Source organism: Myotis nattereri, assembly GCF_964212035.1.
Source record: "Myotis nattereri genome assembly, chromosome: 7".
Lineage (NCBI taxonomy): Eukaryota > Metazoa > Chordata > Mammalia > Chiroptera > Vespertilionidae > Myotis > Myotis nattereri.
The window spans coordinates 7,326,468-7,344,149 of record NC_138082.1 but is presented as its reverse complement, the minus strand read 5'-3'; the positions used below and the strand labels follow the sequence as shown (position 1 = coordinate 7,344,149).

Here is a 17,682-nt window from a genome sequence, read left to right as displayed (position 1 = left end):
TTCTGTCGCACATGGCATTTGAGAAATTAGAACTTGGTACTGTGGTCCACGGGGAGGAGGGTGGTTAAGTCTAAATTCTTGCGGCATAGGTAAGTTGTTTCGTGCACTAAAATGGTGAAAGAATATATTAGAGGAAAGATTTGAAGGTAAAAAGTTCACGGGCAAAATTTTCCTAATGTATAGCCCAGCCACCCCACGAAGTGAAAAGAATTTCCGTTTCTATCAGGAGAATTAACAGACCCGAGAGCAGCACTCCCGACCACGGAGGCACTTAAATGCCTCCTGCATTGAAGAGGGAAGCGCGACGCAGCACAAAGCTGCCCTGTTGTGCCATTTCGTAAACTCCCTCTTGCTAAAACGGTAAACACAGCTTTCGGGCCAGCACTTTGGACATGAAACACAATGAGCTAACCATGAAAGTAGGTCTGGATATTGACAGATGAAAGTGCCGATTGGAACGCGGTAACATTTAACAGAAACTGGTGGCCATTTTAAAAGGGTCATTTTCAGAGGGATCGTCATTCATCCACAGTTTCTTGCAATAGAAAGAGAGCAAATAAGGACTCTTTGTTCCATCACGAAGGAAACACATCCACGGGAGGTCGCTGCGGCTGGGGTGAGGGGGCCCGGTGCTCCATCCGGCCCTGCAAACACACCCGGGGGCCTGGGGCAGCCACCGGCCCGGACGCCCCGTCCTCACCCCGGCCTCGGAGATGATTCCATCACTCACACTGCCTGCCCCCCGGGCGCTCACATGAGAAAGATGTGAGAAATATGGGCCATCCCCTTTCACACTAGACAAATGTTAACGAGCGTCTTCATTATTGTTGTCAAAGCCAGTCTCGCTGTAGATGAGATGTGGTCCCAGAGAGGACAGGGGGAGCGCGCTTCGAAAACATACAGCACCTAAGGCCGCATGTGTGAGTGAGTGAGTGAGTGAGTGTGTGTGTGTGTGTGTGTGTGTGTGTGTGTGTGTTGAACACGTCACAAGGGGACAGTAATTAGAAAAGCAATGTTTCCATGAAGAATTATACAAAGAAATATTTGTTTGGGCAGAATTTTTCCCAGGTTAGTTAAGTCCCTTCGTCGGTATTTTTTTTCAACTTATTATGAAAACGTTCAAACATAATGTAGTGTCATGTCATCCAGGTCAAAGATCAGTGAACTTGAGGACATAGCAATATAATCTATCTGAAATAAGACATTAAGAGAAAAGGATGAATAGAGCACCCAGGAACTGTGGGGCAACTTCAAGGAGCTAACTGTATGAATAATTATTGTCCTAAAAGGGCAGAAAGGGACAGAAAATATTTTAAGAAGTAACAGTCAAAATTTTTCAAAAGTCGATGAAAACTATAATCCCACAAATTGAGAAACTCAACGTATCCCAAGCACAAGAAATGTCAAGATAAAAGAAGGTGAAGTGATTAGCCAGAGAAAATATATGCATAGCCATAGACACAGATAACTGTGAGGTGATGGTTGGGTGTGTGTGTGGGGGGGGGGTGTTAAGTGGGGGAATTAGGACATCTATAATAGTGGCAACAATAAAGAGAAAGTTAAAAAAAAAGAAAATGCGAAGAAAATTACAAGGTACACTATAATCAAATTCTCAAAACGAGTCTTAAAGAGAAATCTGAAAAGCACACAGATTAAAAAAAATGAGTGACAGTGTATTCCTTGTGGAGGGACAATGCAAGCTAGGAAACATTAGAGAAACACCCTAAAAGTACTAAAGGGCAAATGGGGGTGAGGAGCAACCTGAAATTCTTTACCCATAGAAACTGTCTTTCAAAAATAAAGGTGAAGGACACAATCCTATACAATCCCTTTCAGAAAATAGTTTATATTTTGAAGTAGCATTACCAAAACTAGATAAAAATGGTACCCAAAACACACACACACACATACACACACACATACACACTGTAGGCCATTCTGCCTCAAGAACATAAATGCAAAAATCCTACATAAAATAGCAAATTAAATCCAGCCACATGTAAAAGAACAATACATCACAATCATGTGGAGTTATCTCAGAAATGCAAGACTGGTTCAAAATTACAAAACCAATTCATGGAAGCCATTGGATTAGAGGAATATAAAAGGAAAACCACAGGATAGCACCCATTGCTTCAGAAAAAGCATTTGAACAATGTAATATACATTCATGATTTAAAAAACAACAACAGAAACTCACACAAACTATGACCAGAGGAAAACTCCAATAGCCTCATCTACAAGAGGCCTCTGGGCAGCGCCTTAGCCTCATCTACAAGAGGCCTCTGGGCAGCGCCTTAGCCTCATCTGCAAGAGGCCTCTGGGCAGCGCCTTGGCCTCATCTGCAAGAGGCCTCTGGGCAGCCCCTCAGCCTCATCTAGGAAAGAGGTGGACCAGCAGCACCAGTCCTATGGCAAGGCCTCCCGCTTCCTCTCCAAGCACAGGAAGAGGCCGACGGCCCGCCAGCCGCCCTTATCAGGGCACACTCAGTCCCAGGCGCTGTAATCAAGCCTGAGTAAGAAAGCTCTGTGTGCAGAGGACGCAGTGTTGGTGGTGTTGGTGGCAGATTTGAGAGCTACCTACGGTAAAAATGAGAAAACACAAAGCAAACGCGTAGGCCGGACCTTTTAGGAGGAAACACATCTTGTGCTCAGAAAGGGAAGCTGTTAATTACAGGGGTGCTGGACACGTGCAGGGAGCAAGAGGCGACGGCAGGAGGAAGGGAAGAGGGTAAGAGGCCAGGCAGCCTGGGAGCCCACTTCTGGGGCTGGGGGCTGAGAACGGTCCTGGAGCAGCGATGACCACAGAGCATCGTGGAGAACAGTAGTAAGACTTCGCCAAATACCAACACCAAACGTTAGGGTGCGGCAGGCTCGGGAACAGAAACAAGTGACGATGAGCTGGGGTTTCTCAAAGAGGAGCTGTCAGGAATAAGCTCTCATCCATCGGCCCACAATGTTTTGCTGTGGAGGGATGCTGTGTGCCGAGTGTAGAAAAGGGTGAATCGGAACTCACAAAATGTTTGAAACGTTGGTCTATGAAAACAAAATGCATTGCTCTTCATGACAAAGGGAAAATTCTAGAATTTGGATGGGAATTAAGTCAAGGAACAAGTATAAATAGTGCTGGCAGTGGAAAAAGTGGTTAAATAAGCAAAAATGGGTCTCTGGTATCTTCTCCTCTCCTCCCCTCCTTTTCCCCTCCCCTCCCCTCCCCTCCCCTCCCTGTGGACTTTTGGTCCTGTGGCCGCCTCAGTGTTTCCAGCTGGCCAGGGCAATCCCATCCCTCCACCTCCGTTACCTGCCGCAAACACCTGCTGCCTGGAGCAGCTCTTCCTCCTGGGGATAGCGGCTGATGTCTCCCCTCCTCCCACCACCTGGAGTGCCGCTCCCCATGGGTGCAGGTCCATCCGCTGTGGGTTGTGGAAGGAGCCTCCTACACCTGCAGGCTCAGATCCTCAGGGGGTGGGTCTCCTTGCCTGGTCAGTCTGCCCATTTCCTCTGTGTAGTTGTTTGGACTCTAAACCCTTGCCCGACAAGTAAGTTGGCATTCCCATAAGCCCTTCCAGCTCCTCTGCAGGAGACAAGCGTGCTTCACACTCCGGGTGGTCAGCTCCTCCCATCAGGGCCCACAGCTTCTCCTCTATGTCCCTCAAGCTGGTTTAATGCCTGCAAACCCAAATATCCAACAAACTCCTACTGAGCCAGCATGTACAAGCAGGAAGCCAAGTTTTCTTACATTGCTATACACAGTGACGAAATCCCTTGGCAGCAAAAGGCAACTTCTGGGTCCCACTTGGATCCTACAGAAGTCTTCTAGAATCTTCCCTGAGGACCCCCTGTGCAGCTCCAGGGTTCCAAGGAAGGCTGCCTCTGAGCCTCTCCTCCCCCCCACCCCCGGCTCCTCCCATGCTGTAGGACAGAAGACGCACTCGTGTTCTTGCTGACGGATGACTAGTGTCTGCAAGCGTCAGCTGCCGAGTGTGGTGAGCTGAATAGGGTCCCTGTAAAATGCCTGTCCACTCAGAACCTCAGCATGCGACCTTATTTGGAAGAAGGATCTTGGCAGATGTAATGCGTTAAGGATCTGGAGATGCAATCATCCCAGATTTATGATGGACCCTAAATCCAATGTAGGTGTCTTTAAAAAAAAAAAATGAGAAGGAAGTTTGGGAAGAGAGACCTAGAGGAGGCCCAGAGAAGGGGCCACAGGAAGATGGGGCAGGCATTGGGGCGATGTGGCCCCTGCCAGGAGAGCAGGAGATGGCCAGGAGCCTGGTGTCCCACTTCCAGCCTCCAGGCGGAGAGAGAATGGATTTCTGCAGTTTTCAGCCACCCAACTTGTGGTCCTTTGTCACAACATCCTTGGGAAGCTAACACACAGAGCGACCATCAACCTGTATACGCCCAAACCTGCCTTTCACATGTCACCACCCCGTCCCTCACCTGTCTGCGCCCAGGCTTCCTGGACCATGACCTGCGTGTCTGATGCTGATGAAGATTCTAAGTATGGAACAGTGGCAAGAACATCTGCTGTAGAAGCAGGTTGGGAGTCACCAATGTGACCGTCATTGAGGCAAAGGTGCCTCATTTTCCTTTTCTGCCCAAGGACAGGGGCACCTTCCATTAATGAGATGATTCTGAGCACTTTGTGGGATTAAATCTATATCGTATACATTTCAAAATGCTGGGAACACCCAGGGCATCTTGATGAAAACTGGAATGCAGGCTCACGCAAATGAAACATTTATCAAATGAAATGATCATCTCTAAGGTGATCAAGCTAATCAGTCTTGACCACACACTGGAATCACCTGGAGATTTTCTTTTTTTAAACGAGTCCCAGCCTGGACCAGCCTGTGGGGGTGGGAGCGGCACTGGGTTTTGCTTTGTTTTGTTGTACAAGGCTTTCCTTCAGGCAGCCTTTCAGATTTGTTGCCATTTCACAAGGCATGAAATGGAATCTTTTCATAGATTTCAGCCAGTAATTCTTCCAATAATTTGCTTTCCTGTCACTTCATAGAAAATGTGATAAAAGAATGAGGTTCCAGGCACAGAAAAGCCGCCATACCCCAAACAGTGGCCCTTGCTAATATCCCTACCAGAACAGACACGTGGTGGAAAAGACACCGCTGATGACAGCTTTCATCTCCATGACTAATTCCACAGTCAGCGTGGCTGAAAAGAAACCTCTGCACGCCAGTGGTTAGTATGCAGAGTAGCTGTGATTATGCCCTGGTGTTGCTCTGTTGTGTTGTTGATGTTTGTGTATGTGTCTGTTCCAGTTAGCAGTGCCTAATTTGTTATTTTCTGTTCGTCTCCATCCACTCCTTTTTTTTTTCCAAAGAGGAAGGGAGAGAGGGAGAGAGAGAGAGAGAGGGAGAGAGAGAAAGAGAGAGAGAGAGAGAGAGAGAGAGAGAGAGAGAGAGAGAGAGAGAGAGAAACATCAATGATAAGAGAGAATCATTGATTGGCTGCCTCCTGCATGCCCCCTACTGGGGATCGAGCCCTCAACCCTGGGCATGTGTCCTTGACCAGAATCAAACCCAGGACCCTTCAGACCACAGGCTGACGCTCTGTCCACTGAGCCAAACCAGCTAGGGCACCACTCACTCCTTTTGGGTCCTCACCTCCCAGCCATGCAAACCCCCAATCCCACGGCACTGAGAAGCCCTTCCACCTGACTCTCATTTTGCCTGCTTCGTGAGTTCCCATCCCGTGTATGGAAGATGTGAGGCATCTCTGTTGTCACGTGCATCGCAGTGTGTGAAAATTAATAACGAAGATAGCTTTGGATCTCGAACATAGAGCAAAGCTTCTTAGAGAGAAAAGCTAGCAGGGTCCTTTGTGATGGAGTTGCCTGTTGCCATGGGAATGACTCCAAAGATTCTGTGACATTTCCTGGGACCACATGAGCTAAGTGCGAAGGAAGCCTTTCAGACTCCAGCCTCAGTTCATGGATTTACCAGGTAAAACTGGGGAAGGAAAAATTCAAGATGAAAGTGCTATAGAAATACTTGATTAAATGGCTCAGGCATTGCAAGATTGCTAAATGAAAATTGTTATTTTTAGCAGGTACATAAAATGCAGAGAGAGAGAGAGAAAATAGCAACAGATCACCAAAATGTTAAATACCATTAAATCCTGATGTATAACGGACGAAGTAAAACCCTCACTAAAGATACCAGCAAATTCCTCGTTTTTGTGTCTCTAACGCTACCCCAAGACAACAAATACTAATCTTTGCTGTTCACACGCTCACAGGGCCTGCCGGTGTGAGTACAGTGACACCATGGCCCATTGCATGAACACTTTGTCACCGTCTGCATTTCACAGGCGTCCTAAGGACCTAGCTGAGTGGTTCTATTGCAACAGAAACCAAACCAGGAAGCCATTCTGATTTGCTGTCTCTGTTTTTTATCATGGAACCCAGGTTCAGAAGTTAAGGTCAAAGTTGGACACTGTGCAAGAGAAAATCATCAACGTTTATCTGTTCTTCACAGAGTAGATGTCACTGCCAACTCCCTGGAGGCTTTTCTAAAAATTGTTACTGCTTACATGTGTAGAAAACAGAATTGTCAATCTCCAACCATTTGGGAACCTATAAAGATGACAAGGTTTAATACACTGTTATTCTACAAGGCACTACTTAGAATGTGGATATTAAATACTTTGATATGAAAAATCCTGTATTCTTTAAAGATTATTTAAATATGTATAGCCATAATGGCATCGCCTATCTATGCTGGATCTAATCTGGCTAAAGGAACTTATTTCTTGGACAGTCCTGTCTATAATAATAAAAGCATAAAATGCTAATTAGACCGGACTTCCTTTCGGACGTCTTTTCTGGACATAGCCAGGGCTGCGAGGGAAGCCCAGGTCCCGGGTGCCAGAGGGAAGCCAGTGCCAGCAGCCGGGAGAAGGAAGGCCTACTCTTGCACGAATTTCGTGCTTCGGGCCTCTAGTATTTCTATAAGTGTGGAACATTTATGATGTGCTGGATTCTGTGCTGTAATTATCACGTGTCCTCATTTAAGATGATGATTCTATTAAGCAGATACTATTTTTACTTCCTTTTGACATATTCCGTTGATGCTAAGGAAGGTGAATTATCTTGCCCTAGGCCTTGAAGCCCAGAAAAGCCTGTATTTGACCTTGACAGTCAGACTCCAAAGCTTGACCGCCTGGAGCCATGGCGAGTTGGAGCTGGAAAAGGCCTTGGAGAGCAGCCAACCTGGTGCTTCCCCACTTCCCATGGCGGCAGCAGTCCACATGGTGTGTGGACGTCCTGGACACAGCAGCAGGGGCAGAGCTGCTTTTGTTGAACTCAGAGAAAGCAGGGGCTCCCCGAGACTTCTAACCTGCCCCCTCCCGCCCCCCAGGTATTTCCATCTTCTGTAATTTGTGGACCGTTGTGTTCAAGCTTCAAGGAGCCATGCAACGGGCCTATTACTATCAGCTCCTCGTCCTTGCCCTTCCCGGGAACTCCGTGTTACAGGAGAATTCTCCAGGGGGGTGTACACCCTCCCGTCGCACCTTCTGTTCTGTCCCCTCACCCAATCCTTTCACCCTCCCAGCCAGGGTCTAGCGGTGAGTGAGTGGAGGCCGCACTGCCCGCCGGGGCGCAGGTACTCACGGTTCTGCAGGACTGTGGGTGAGGGTGCCTCTCCAGGGTACAGGTCTTCCTCCTGGCGCCTCCTCAGCTCAGGCCTGGGATGGGCTCCAGGGCAAAGAGGCTGCTTCCCTCCACCCTCCGGGCTGGGAAAGGCTACTGCTCTTGGCGTGGGGTTCGGGGTTCGGAGACGCAGAGGGCCGAGGTGTTTTGGATCCGTCCATCCAAAGGTTGCCACCCCAAGCCTTCCTTGGCGGGCCTCGCTTTTGCACAGGAAGCCTGTGCACCTGTGTCTCAGTCCGTTCGGCCCCACAGCCAGGCGTGGTGTCCCAGCCCTCCCGGCCTCCTGAGGAGGCTGTGGCCATGCGGCCTGAAGGAACTCGGCTTTCCAGGCTCCCGCGGGGCGGGCGGGGAACTGAGCCCGCTGTTTTCATGCCTGAAGATTCCCACAGCCGGGGCACATCCTTTAAATTACCAACAACCCCATGCCATTCAGGTGCTAAAGCAATTACTTCACTTCTCCCTGTACCTGGCCCTAAGCTACTCCAGGTGTGTGTGTGAGGGAGCGTCTCTGTGCGTGCCACCAGCAGTAGGTCCTTGGTGCTACCTGACTAGTGAGTGATTGTTCCAGAGTCCATCCTAAGGGCTTTCTAGAGCCACTCCTGACATCGACTCGCTTATCCTGGGTTCTCCTCAGCTAAGTAGCTGAGACAAGTCTTCTGTGTGATAGCTTAATTGTTGAGTCCAGGGAAGAGAAGTGAACCACCAGGAAGAGAAATGGGAGGGATATATATATACATTACACACCTCACATATATAGCATGTGTAAAATATATGTGTGTGTATATAATATATATGCTCCACCCCATCCACCCACTTGGTCCCATTATCAGGTCATCCCTTCTGGTGGGATGTCCTCCTCGACTCCCTCTGGACTAGTTTGGGAGAGACCCATGAGCTCCTCAATCATGACACTGACAAGAATTCACTTTTATTAAGTGCCTATCATATGCCAGCATGACTCCCATTTAATTCTCTCAAGAAGCTCATGAGGGGTTTACTCCGTTTGCATTCTTACCCTCAGTGGAAACTCCATTTTCCATTAACACATTAAGCACCCTATCAGTCACCGCTGGACACTATACTTTCCGTCCGGAAGACAAAACAGGCTGGCGCTTAACACTGGCCAAAGGATGCTGGCTGTGACCCCAGGAAACCTGGTTAGAGCCTGTGCTCACGGCACTGCTCGCCCCCTTTGTTTCTGTGTTAATATTCTGTGTCAAAAAAATAACGATCGCCGCATTCAATCACCTATCTTCAATGTACCTAGTACCTAATAAATGTTCACTTAACATTTTTGAATAGCATTCTGAATTAAGATGTTTTATTCAGAGCTGTGAAAACAATACAATATACAGATTAGGCATATTCTCATAATTTGATCTTTTTTAATGAGGTCAAATTCCTCCTCACAACTAAATGGACCTGATAGCACAGAGAAATGAATTAATAGTAAAGAAATTCATGGTGATATTTCAAGAAGAAAAAAACCCTCCTAGTGGCTCTTCAAATACACAGCCTTAGGGTGAACGCCCTTTGTCTGCACAGTGGAGGGGTCTGTTGGAAGGTCTGGCCCGGAGAGCAGGCCCAGAGACACACTTCTGGGAGCAAATGGGAAAACCAACCAGGTAGAGGTGGGGATGGTTCACAGGAGTCAAGGTCAATGAAGCAGCCACAAGGGCAAGTGGACTTGTTCTGCTGCAGGAGCAAACTCAGTGTGTTATCTGCCTTACTTCTGGGTGGTGGCCTGAGATTTTAAAATGTTTTCCAGAAAGCTTGGTATTTCTGCTCACAAGGCTAATGAAAATTTGAGCAGAGAAGAGAATCAGTGGGCAGATCCTGGGACCAGAGACACATCCGGAGCGTGGAAGGAGAGGAGAAATCCGGAAAGGGAGGCTGTCATTGCACACCTGATCCCGTCCGCCCGTCCACCTGCTGCTCTGGCAAAAGGAGGAAAGGCCTTCAGAGGCTCCAAGACGGAAACCGGACCCAAATATGGCAAGGAGGCTGGAACAGTGGGAATCCGATCGTTAGTCGGGCCTTCTCAGCACAGTGCTGGGACCTCACTCCTCCTGGGCCCACGTGCCTGCAGCACTGTGCTGTGTGAGAAAAAACGTCAGCATCCACGGAGGCCCAGGTACGGCTATACTGATGGCGAACACAGTGCAGAACACCCAGAACCTGGTCGCCCTGGCTCAGAGTCCCGTTCCTCACCCTGCACGTGCTGGCAAGCAGCAGCTCCATCTCCCGAGTGAAACAGGTGGAGAGAACTTTAAGAATCTATGACATGAATATCAGCTACTGAGCAAAACCTCTGATCCCTGCCCTTGAGGTTCTGTTTGACTGGCATCTCCATGCAGCTGTGCTTCACTGCCTTCTGCAGAGATAAGTGCTGAAAAATACTCTGGTGAAAGCTGCCGTGATCCTTCCCTACCTCTGGTTTGTTTTGCCCACCAAGGAACTGTGCATTCGTTGTTAGAAGTGCTAACATCGATGGCTGCATAAACCAAAGACAGATAAAAAGGACTATGACGCCATGTGCCAGGAGCTGTTAGTATGTTTGCTCTAGCATCCTAAAACCTAAACATGCGTGCATTGTTTACAAAGAGACTGCACTGAAGGGAGGACAGTATTTATGTGGCATATTTGGAAACGGACAAATGCGGACACAAATCTTTCAACAAACAAATATATATTAACATATACATATCCCAATATATTCCTATGTATATTCCCATTAGGGCCTGGGAAATATTAAAGAATTTAGAAAGACTTTAAATTTAAAGAATTTAGAAGTCCTTTTATGCCTAATGACACACCAGGATATTAGTAACACGATCACCCCCTCACTGCATCTTTAGAACTCCTTGGTTTTAACTCTGACTTAAACATACTCTGGATGACTTACTCTTCCCTTTACCTTTCGGACAAGATGCTGCTAAAATAACTGTGGAGGAATAAAAGGTTACTGAATTGAAAGACAGTAAGTGTAACTTCTGGGGCCCCCTACACAGTCACGCCTTGGTTTCCCCAACAGACAAATGAGGGTTATAAAACCTGTCACAAAACAGAATAATGTTGCAAAACAAAACAACCTATTATATTTTCTATCTACCCTAATAATCAATTTGCAAATTTAAATTGTAAAATGTTACTATTTCTAACAGTATGAAAAACAGCAGACACCTAAGGATAAACATAATGAAAGAGGTGCAAGACCTTTCACAGAAATCTATAAAACTGTATTAAGAGAAATTAACTAAGTCCTAAATAAATGGAGAAATGCACCCTGTGAACAGATTGGAATACTAAAGTATATAGAGAAAGCAAAGAGCCAAAAATAACCAGGAAAATGTTGAAGAAAAAAAGTGGGGAGACCTCTACTCTCTGATAGAAAACACTATAAAGTTACAGTAACTAAGGCTAAGGCAGGGCGGTAAGGTCGCCAGGACAGGCACAGAACAGTAAAGCCAAACCGAGATTCCAGAAGCAAGCCACACACACACACACACACACACACACACACACACACACACACAGACACACACACACACACACACACAGACAGACACACACACACACACGGGGGCGTTGCAGTTTTTACAAGGTTGGCACTGCAAAGCCCTGGACAAAGGACCATCTTCACAGTAGGTGGGCGGGGTCCGCTGACGATGCATGCTGGGAAAATGAAAATGGGCCTTCCACCATACACAAAATCCAGCTCGAGGGAGCTGCAGATTTAATGTGAACCCTAAGCCTGCAAAGCTGCTAGTTCGTAATAGAACCACCCCTATGAACACAGGTAGGCAGAGTGGTCTTAGCACCAGACGAAGTTAAATGGAAAAACCAGAAATGAGGGCTCTGAACATCAAAAGGCATGAGCAGAGCATGTGACAAGCACAGGGTTAAAATTCTTATTAAGTAAATGCCTCTCAGAAATAAAAACAAAAATAAAAATTTACCCCCCTACCCCCAAAGCTTTCTCAGGCTATTTCAGTGCCATTTGGAAGCCTACCAAAATGAGCTCTCACTTACCTCCCCAAGAACCCGGTTAAATCCACGGAGAAATTTCATCATATCTGGCCCATGGACAATGCATACCCTTTAACATCTTGTTTTACATAATAACCCAATTTCATTGTCATTCTTTTTTCAATTAACTCACACAAAAATGGAACAGTAAAAGTGTTGTTTCAGATCTTTACTCTTTCAGTAATGTGCAACATGAACATAATAGTGTTAAGAAGTCAGAAATAACACGGTAGCTAAAGAAAATGTTTATATTTGCAAAATTTCAACAATTATTTTCCCTAGGTTCCCCCAAATTAGCATATTTGTTAATCAAATTAATTAAGAAGCTTTTCAAAATAAAAGCAATGTTTTAAATAAATATATTTTCATAACCATAGAACATTTAGTTCTGTTGGAGGTAACAAACATATTACACTCAAGTACATTATGAAAATATTAGGGCAAAAATGATCTAGATGCAATTATAAATGTACCCTAATTAGTCATTTGCTTCTTTTTGTGTTTTCCTGCATGTGTTAAAATCATGTCATAAACATTCTGTAATCAATTAGTTCTTAAATCGCTAGGAAGATGTCATCTGACCCACAGAATTTATACCAGCTCAACCTGATGACATATTGCTTGAACAATTTCATTAAGTTTCCATTTAGCACTCTAAATTAAATGCTATCAGAGCCAAGACCCCCCAGACCCTCCAGCTTCCCGTGTCTGCTATAAAAAATGAATGCTAGGCTCCCAGTTTGGAAGAATGAGACCTTCCTACAAATCTCAAACTTCAAATTTTGTAACTAAATATTATTAAAATTCTAATTACAAAAGAGCTCTTACTGTGCTTCAGAGTACCACATAGCTGGGTATAAATTCACTAATGATCAGCTTTTCCACAGAAATTATATCTGTTTAGTACACAACTACATAAAGCTTTCTAAAAATTGATTTTATTTAATAAATATTTTAGAGTTCACTAACTGAAGAAATGACTTTTCTGATCTTTTCAGAAATTTTGATCATTTGTTTATCTTTCGTTCATTTTTATTTCTACTGTGATTGTTAGGAATTTTGCTAATCTATGTTTAATCTCTCAAAATATCTATGAATTGGCAAATTTAGCTTCCTTTAATAATAAGAAATGTCAACATTTCTGAATTAAATGACAAAGGCTGAGAAGTAAAGTTAAATGCAGCAACAGGTCCTAGTGAGTGCTCTTTAGTATTTTAGGTTAACAAATTTTTCCTAAAATGATACATTAATAATTTACTAAATGAATAATGCAATACAGTATGGATTTTAACAGGATCTCAACCTCCCTCTGTATTTCTGTCTCTCTCCCTGAAAGACACACACACACACACACACACCAACCCACATCCATACATGGGTGTGTTCACACATCTCAGAATTTAAAACACTACTACTAAGCAGTTTAACTTAGATAAATTAACTACATTAAAATACTGACATTGTGAAAATACCTGTTTACGTCCAACATCCCAAAGACAGCATCTTTTTGTGAAAGTCTAAAAAGCTTCAGGAAAGAAAACCAGAAGGAAAAACAGAGTCTTTGACACGAAGGGCGGTGCCCTCGTCGACGCTGCTCAGGGTCGCAGCTTCCCATTCTCCTCGCCGCCTTCCTTCTCCTCGATGGCCTCCAGGCTGCGCTTGCTCTTGGCGTCGGCTGCGCCGCTGGGGGCTTTGCTGAGTCCGCAGGACAAGCACGCCAGCTGGATCTGCTTCATGTTTTCCAGAGCTTCGTTCTTCGCGCTCTTCAGCAGGTCTCCTTGGCCCTGCAAACAGGTGGAAATAGGCACCACAGAAGACCGTTATGAGCCAGGCATACCTGGTGACTCTGCTCAGCGAGGAAACAGCCCCAGGCCCCGGAACAGTGTTCCAGGTTCGCCCATGGTTCTGTCTAGCAATGCTCAGGGGCTCTAAGCACAGAAATCCACCTGAGCCTTCCCACTCGGCTCTGTGGTTGCTGGCAGCCCCTTGACATTCCTGTAGTGGGGGACAGCCCCAGGGACCCTCCCCTGAAGTGCTGAGGATGCCAGCCCTTCCATCCCCGCGTCTGCGTCTTTGCACACTGCGGCCTTGCCCTGCCCAGGCCGGCATCCTAGCATGGGAGGGACAGGGACGCCTGCCTTTGAGAACTGAACACTGCGTCAGCCTCTCGGACTGCAAGAACTCACAAAGCAAAGCTGTCTGGGAAGTAAACCACAGGACTGATGCTTGGTTAAGTGGTGTTTTAAATGTTGAGTTGTCCTTGCAATCTGCCTTTTGATCAATTATTTTTTAAATATATTGTCATTGATTTCAGAGAGGAAGGGAGAGGGAGGGATAGAACCATCAATGATGAGAGAGAATAATCGATCAGCTACCTCCTGCATGGCCCCAGAGTCTGTAGTGCTAGCCAGGGCCTGACACAGCCGCTCTTCAAGGCAAATTGTGCTCTACAAAGCACACTGCAGCCTCCCTGTCACTGTCACCCAGGGAAACACACAGATGAGAAGGGAGTCATTCCCCCAAGGCACCACGTGACAGGGCGCTGAGATGGAACCCAGAGGGCCAGGGTGCAGGGCACACCAAGAGGAACACATTGGCAGGAGCAGAGCCAGTGTCAGTTTTGCTTTTAGCTCCAGCAGTTTCTTCTTGGGCCACGTTTTCTTTCATAAAAATGAAAACATCTTCTGCCTCCCTCACAGTCCTAAAGATGAAAGAAAATATGCTGAAAAGCCACTCGTGATGTAAACGCCCACAAGTAAGCTATGCTACAAGGTAATATAAAAAGCACCCAACGTGGTCTATTAGGACAAATACCTTGGCACTGTGCATATATTACATACGTTTTACTAACTTGTTTAAGATGTGTCTGCAAGAGTCTATTTAGAGAGATGCATGTTGCTACTATTTTTACAAATGGAAAGATTCCTGTGAAAATCCGAATTGTATTAATAAAGAGAAAATGCCTGCACTCATTTTGAGAGAATTACTTTTAAGAACTCCCTTTTCTTTTATTTTTGAAATTTTCATCAAGAATTTTAAAGGCATTCACAAAAAACAAAATTGGCATCTTCCTTCACTGCAAGAGACCAGTGAAACATGGCAACATATCAAGCTTGAAAGTGCTCGTGAACTCAGAATGCTCTCACATCCGCTCCCTGCAGCAGGTTATAAAAACAATCTAATTAGTCAGTCAGAGTGTCATCTCGTCAGCCTGAGAGGTGGCATCCAGGCTGAGATGCCAGACGCTGCCAGTTCTGCTCAATAGAAGCCAGTCTCTCCAGGAAACAATGGCCAGTAGCAGAGGACAGTGTGTGCCAGTGCACAGAACAGCTCCGTCCCCTCCTGCCGGCGGAGACGTGTCCTGGTGGGACGACAGGAGCAGGAAACAATGGGGGGACATTAAACTGCCCACTAACAGAAGGAGAACAAGTGCAAGGCTACGCTGTGAAGAGTCACACTGAACCATTTATGAAAAATTGTTTTCTATTTTTTAATAGGACAAATAGAGGTCCTCTTTCTATTCTGTGGTTCAAGGAATCAACTCCTGGGTCCCTGCTGGTTAAGGCACCAGAACCAGGAAAGACTCATCCTCGGAAAAACTGCAGGGGGTGAAGTTTGTTGTTAACAGCCCCTGTTCTGGCATTCCTCCGAGTGCTAACTTTGGCCCAGTTTTTGTGCAGCGATTTCCCCTGGCCAATAGCATCCCTCTCTTCCCTGTGGCACTCCTCAAACTCCTAACGGGACCACTTACACCATATCTCTCCCTGAAAACACCGCTGTCCTGTGTATCATTTCCCACAAGATGTGTCAGGTGTTCAGATCAGCTAAGGCATTTCCAGGTGTCGGTGTGCAGCAGGCATTTAAGGAGTACTGTTACAGGGCGCTTCTAAAGACTATGTTCTGAAATGCGCAGAGGTCTTGGGAAAGGAGCAGGAAGGAGAGAAACCAGGGAGAATGAATCCTACTTGATTGTATGTAAACTGAAATACCTCTTGGGAACTAAAATAAGTCCGGGGTTGTCATGGCCCAGAATGTCAAATGAATGAACAATCTGATCACTGAACACTCAACCTGGAAGAAATGTGGAGGAGCTGCCCATGTTACAGTATACGAGCAATCTCGGGGAACTGTAGTTCCCGCTGGTTCTAGGGATGCTTCGGGGCGGGGGGGATTAGAAAGACTTCTTTAACCCAGAAGAAGGTGAGAGTAATAAGAGGTAACTCTGGCAGACTGATGCTGGTGGGACAATGACTACCAACAGTTGCCAGAGCAGTGGTCCTCAATCCGGCCCCATAGTCATTTGGCTTCTGAATGTAAGAGTCCATGAAAATCCCAACACATTTAGAAAGCAACACTTGGAATTATAGAAAACCACAGAGAGATCACGATAGTGATTTTAAATAAAAAGTTAGCGATGATTAATTTTTGATAAAAAGACATTAGGCATTCATAACCAACTCCTTCCAACTGCATTAAATTGCAATTAAAATACATTATCTAGAAATCAGGAAATATCTGATGTAATTTAGATTGAAAATGGGGCTGCCCTACAATACCACCACAATTTTTATTACTACTAATAAATGTATGACTGAAAATAAATTACTCTCACAACACTGAATAGAAGCTCACATTTATTGAATACAAGATGTGGAGTGCAAATCAATTGGCCCACATTATCTCATTATATCATAACCATAAAAGGGGCTGGAATTCTAAATGTAAGTTACTATGAGTTATATATTTGTAAGTTCTCTTAGTAATATATTTTATTATCCATCAAAGTCATTAAGGATTTTTGTTATTCCTGTTCTTACTGAGAAAGGCAGTCCCCTCCCTGCCCCCACTGTTTGAAAATAGTTTGGGCTACAATCTGGTAGAGTAACTTACGAAAGACCCGTGGCTCCTTCACACCCACTTTCCCATGAACTGCACTCCCTTATGATGTCAGCGCACGGAAGAGCAGGAGAACATCTTGACTGGTGTCCTTGTCGCATGTGAAGGAAATGCGTGGGTTGTCTCTGAGAACACCACAAGTATTTAAAGCAGCTCAGAGACTCTGGGAATGGGGAGACCCTCACAAATACACACTCCACGCGTAAACAAATGCAGCTCTGTCTCTATGCAGGCGTGTATGGCTATTTCCCAGCACACACTCAAGAACAGACTGAGTCCCTGATATTCTTTCCCTGTGAGAGTCCACACGCACAGCTACAGCCAACCCTGGATGCTGCTGCAGCGTGGCAGATCGTAGCTCTTTGTTTCCAGCTAGTTTTTGGTGGAAAAGACCATCCTCGGGTGGGCTATGCATAATTACCATCTTACTAGTTCAAAAACCATGCTTTTGAGGGAATTTCTGTATTACCTAAAGAGATTAAATATTTTACTCTGAAGAGACGGAAACAACTATTACAATGCCCTTTATTTAAAAAATTAAAATAGCAGATGTGTTGATGTCACAAAAGATCTAAGTCTCTTAATGTTCCATTTCTGGAACACTGGGTAAAACCAGGCAAAGATGGCCTGCAATTCTGGCTCTCTGTGTAGGGAACGCATACAAGATGGTAATAAGTTAGAGGGCACAGAGGTGCAGCCATGAGATCATGTTCTGAATACCTTCATTGCACAAAAATACAAGTCTCCATTGCATTTAGCAATCAATGCTCAGATTTATTATTTTCAACACCTTGACAACCAAATATTTGAAATATTTGAATTCTACTCACTTCTTAAAAAGTTGAATTTTTACTCTATGAACACTCAAGAAATGTAGATGACAAGTTGTAAAGTAGCTCTGGTCTAAGAGAATTGGCTTCATGGAGCTTTTATGTTACTCTTCTGAAATTCTGCACTCAAAACACTGCTTTTCAAAACTTTACAATGTAATGACATTAATTTATTATATTTTTATAGGAACAAAAAGGGAATTACATTGAACATATTCACCTCAGCCATTAGATTTTATAGCTTTACATA

At 45.2% G+C, this 17,682-nt stretch overlaps 1 protein-coding gene across 2 annotated transcripts in view; it reads right to left on the bottom strand.

Moving 5' to 3' along the window:
- Positions 1-11,860: 11,860 nt before the first annotated feature.
- PLCL1 (phospholipase C like 1 (inactive)) overlaps positions 11,861-17,682 on the bottom strand; it is a 51,357-nt gene continuing 45,535 nt past the window's right edge. For both annotated transcript variants that reach the window (XR_013996220.1, XM_081095476.1), the window contains one exon: positions 11,861-13,490. Coding sequence is in view for 1 of the 2 variants with exons in the window: in XM_081095476.1 (XP_080951602.1) it covers positions 13,302-13,490 (189 nt within the window). In the remaining variant the exon portion in view is untranslated. The remainder of the gene's footprint in view (positions 13,491-17,682) is intronic.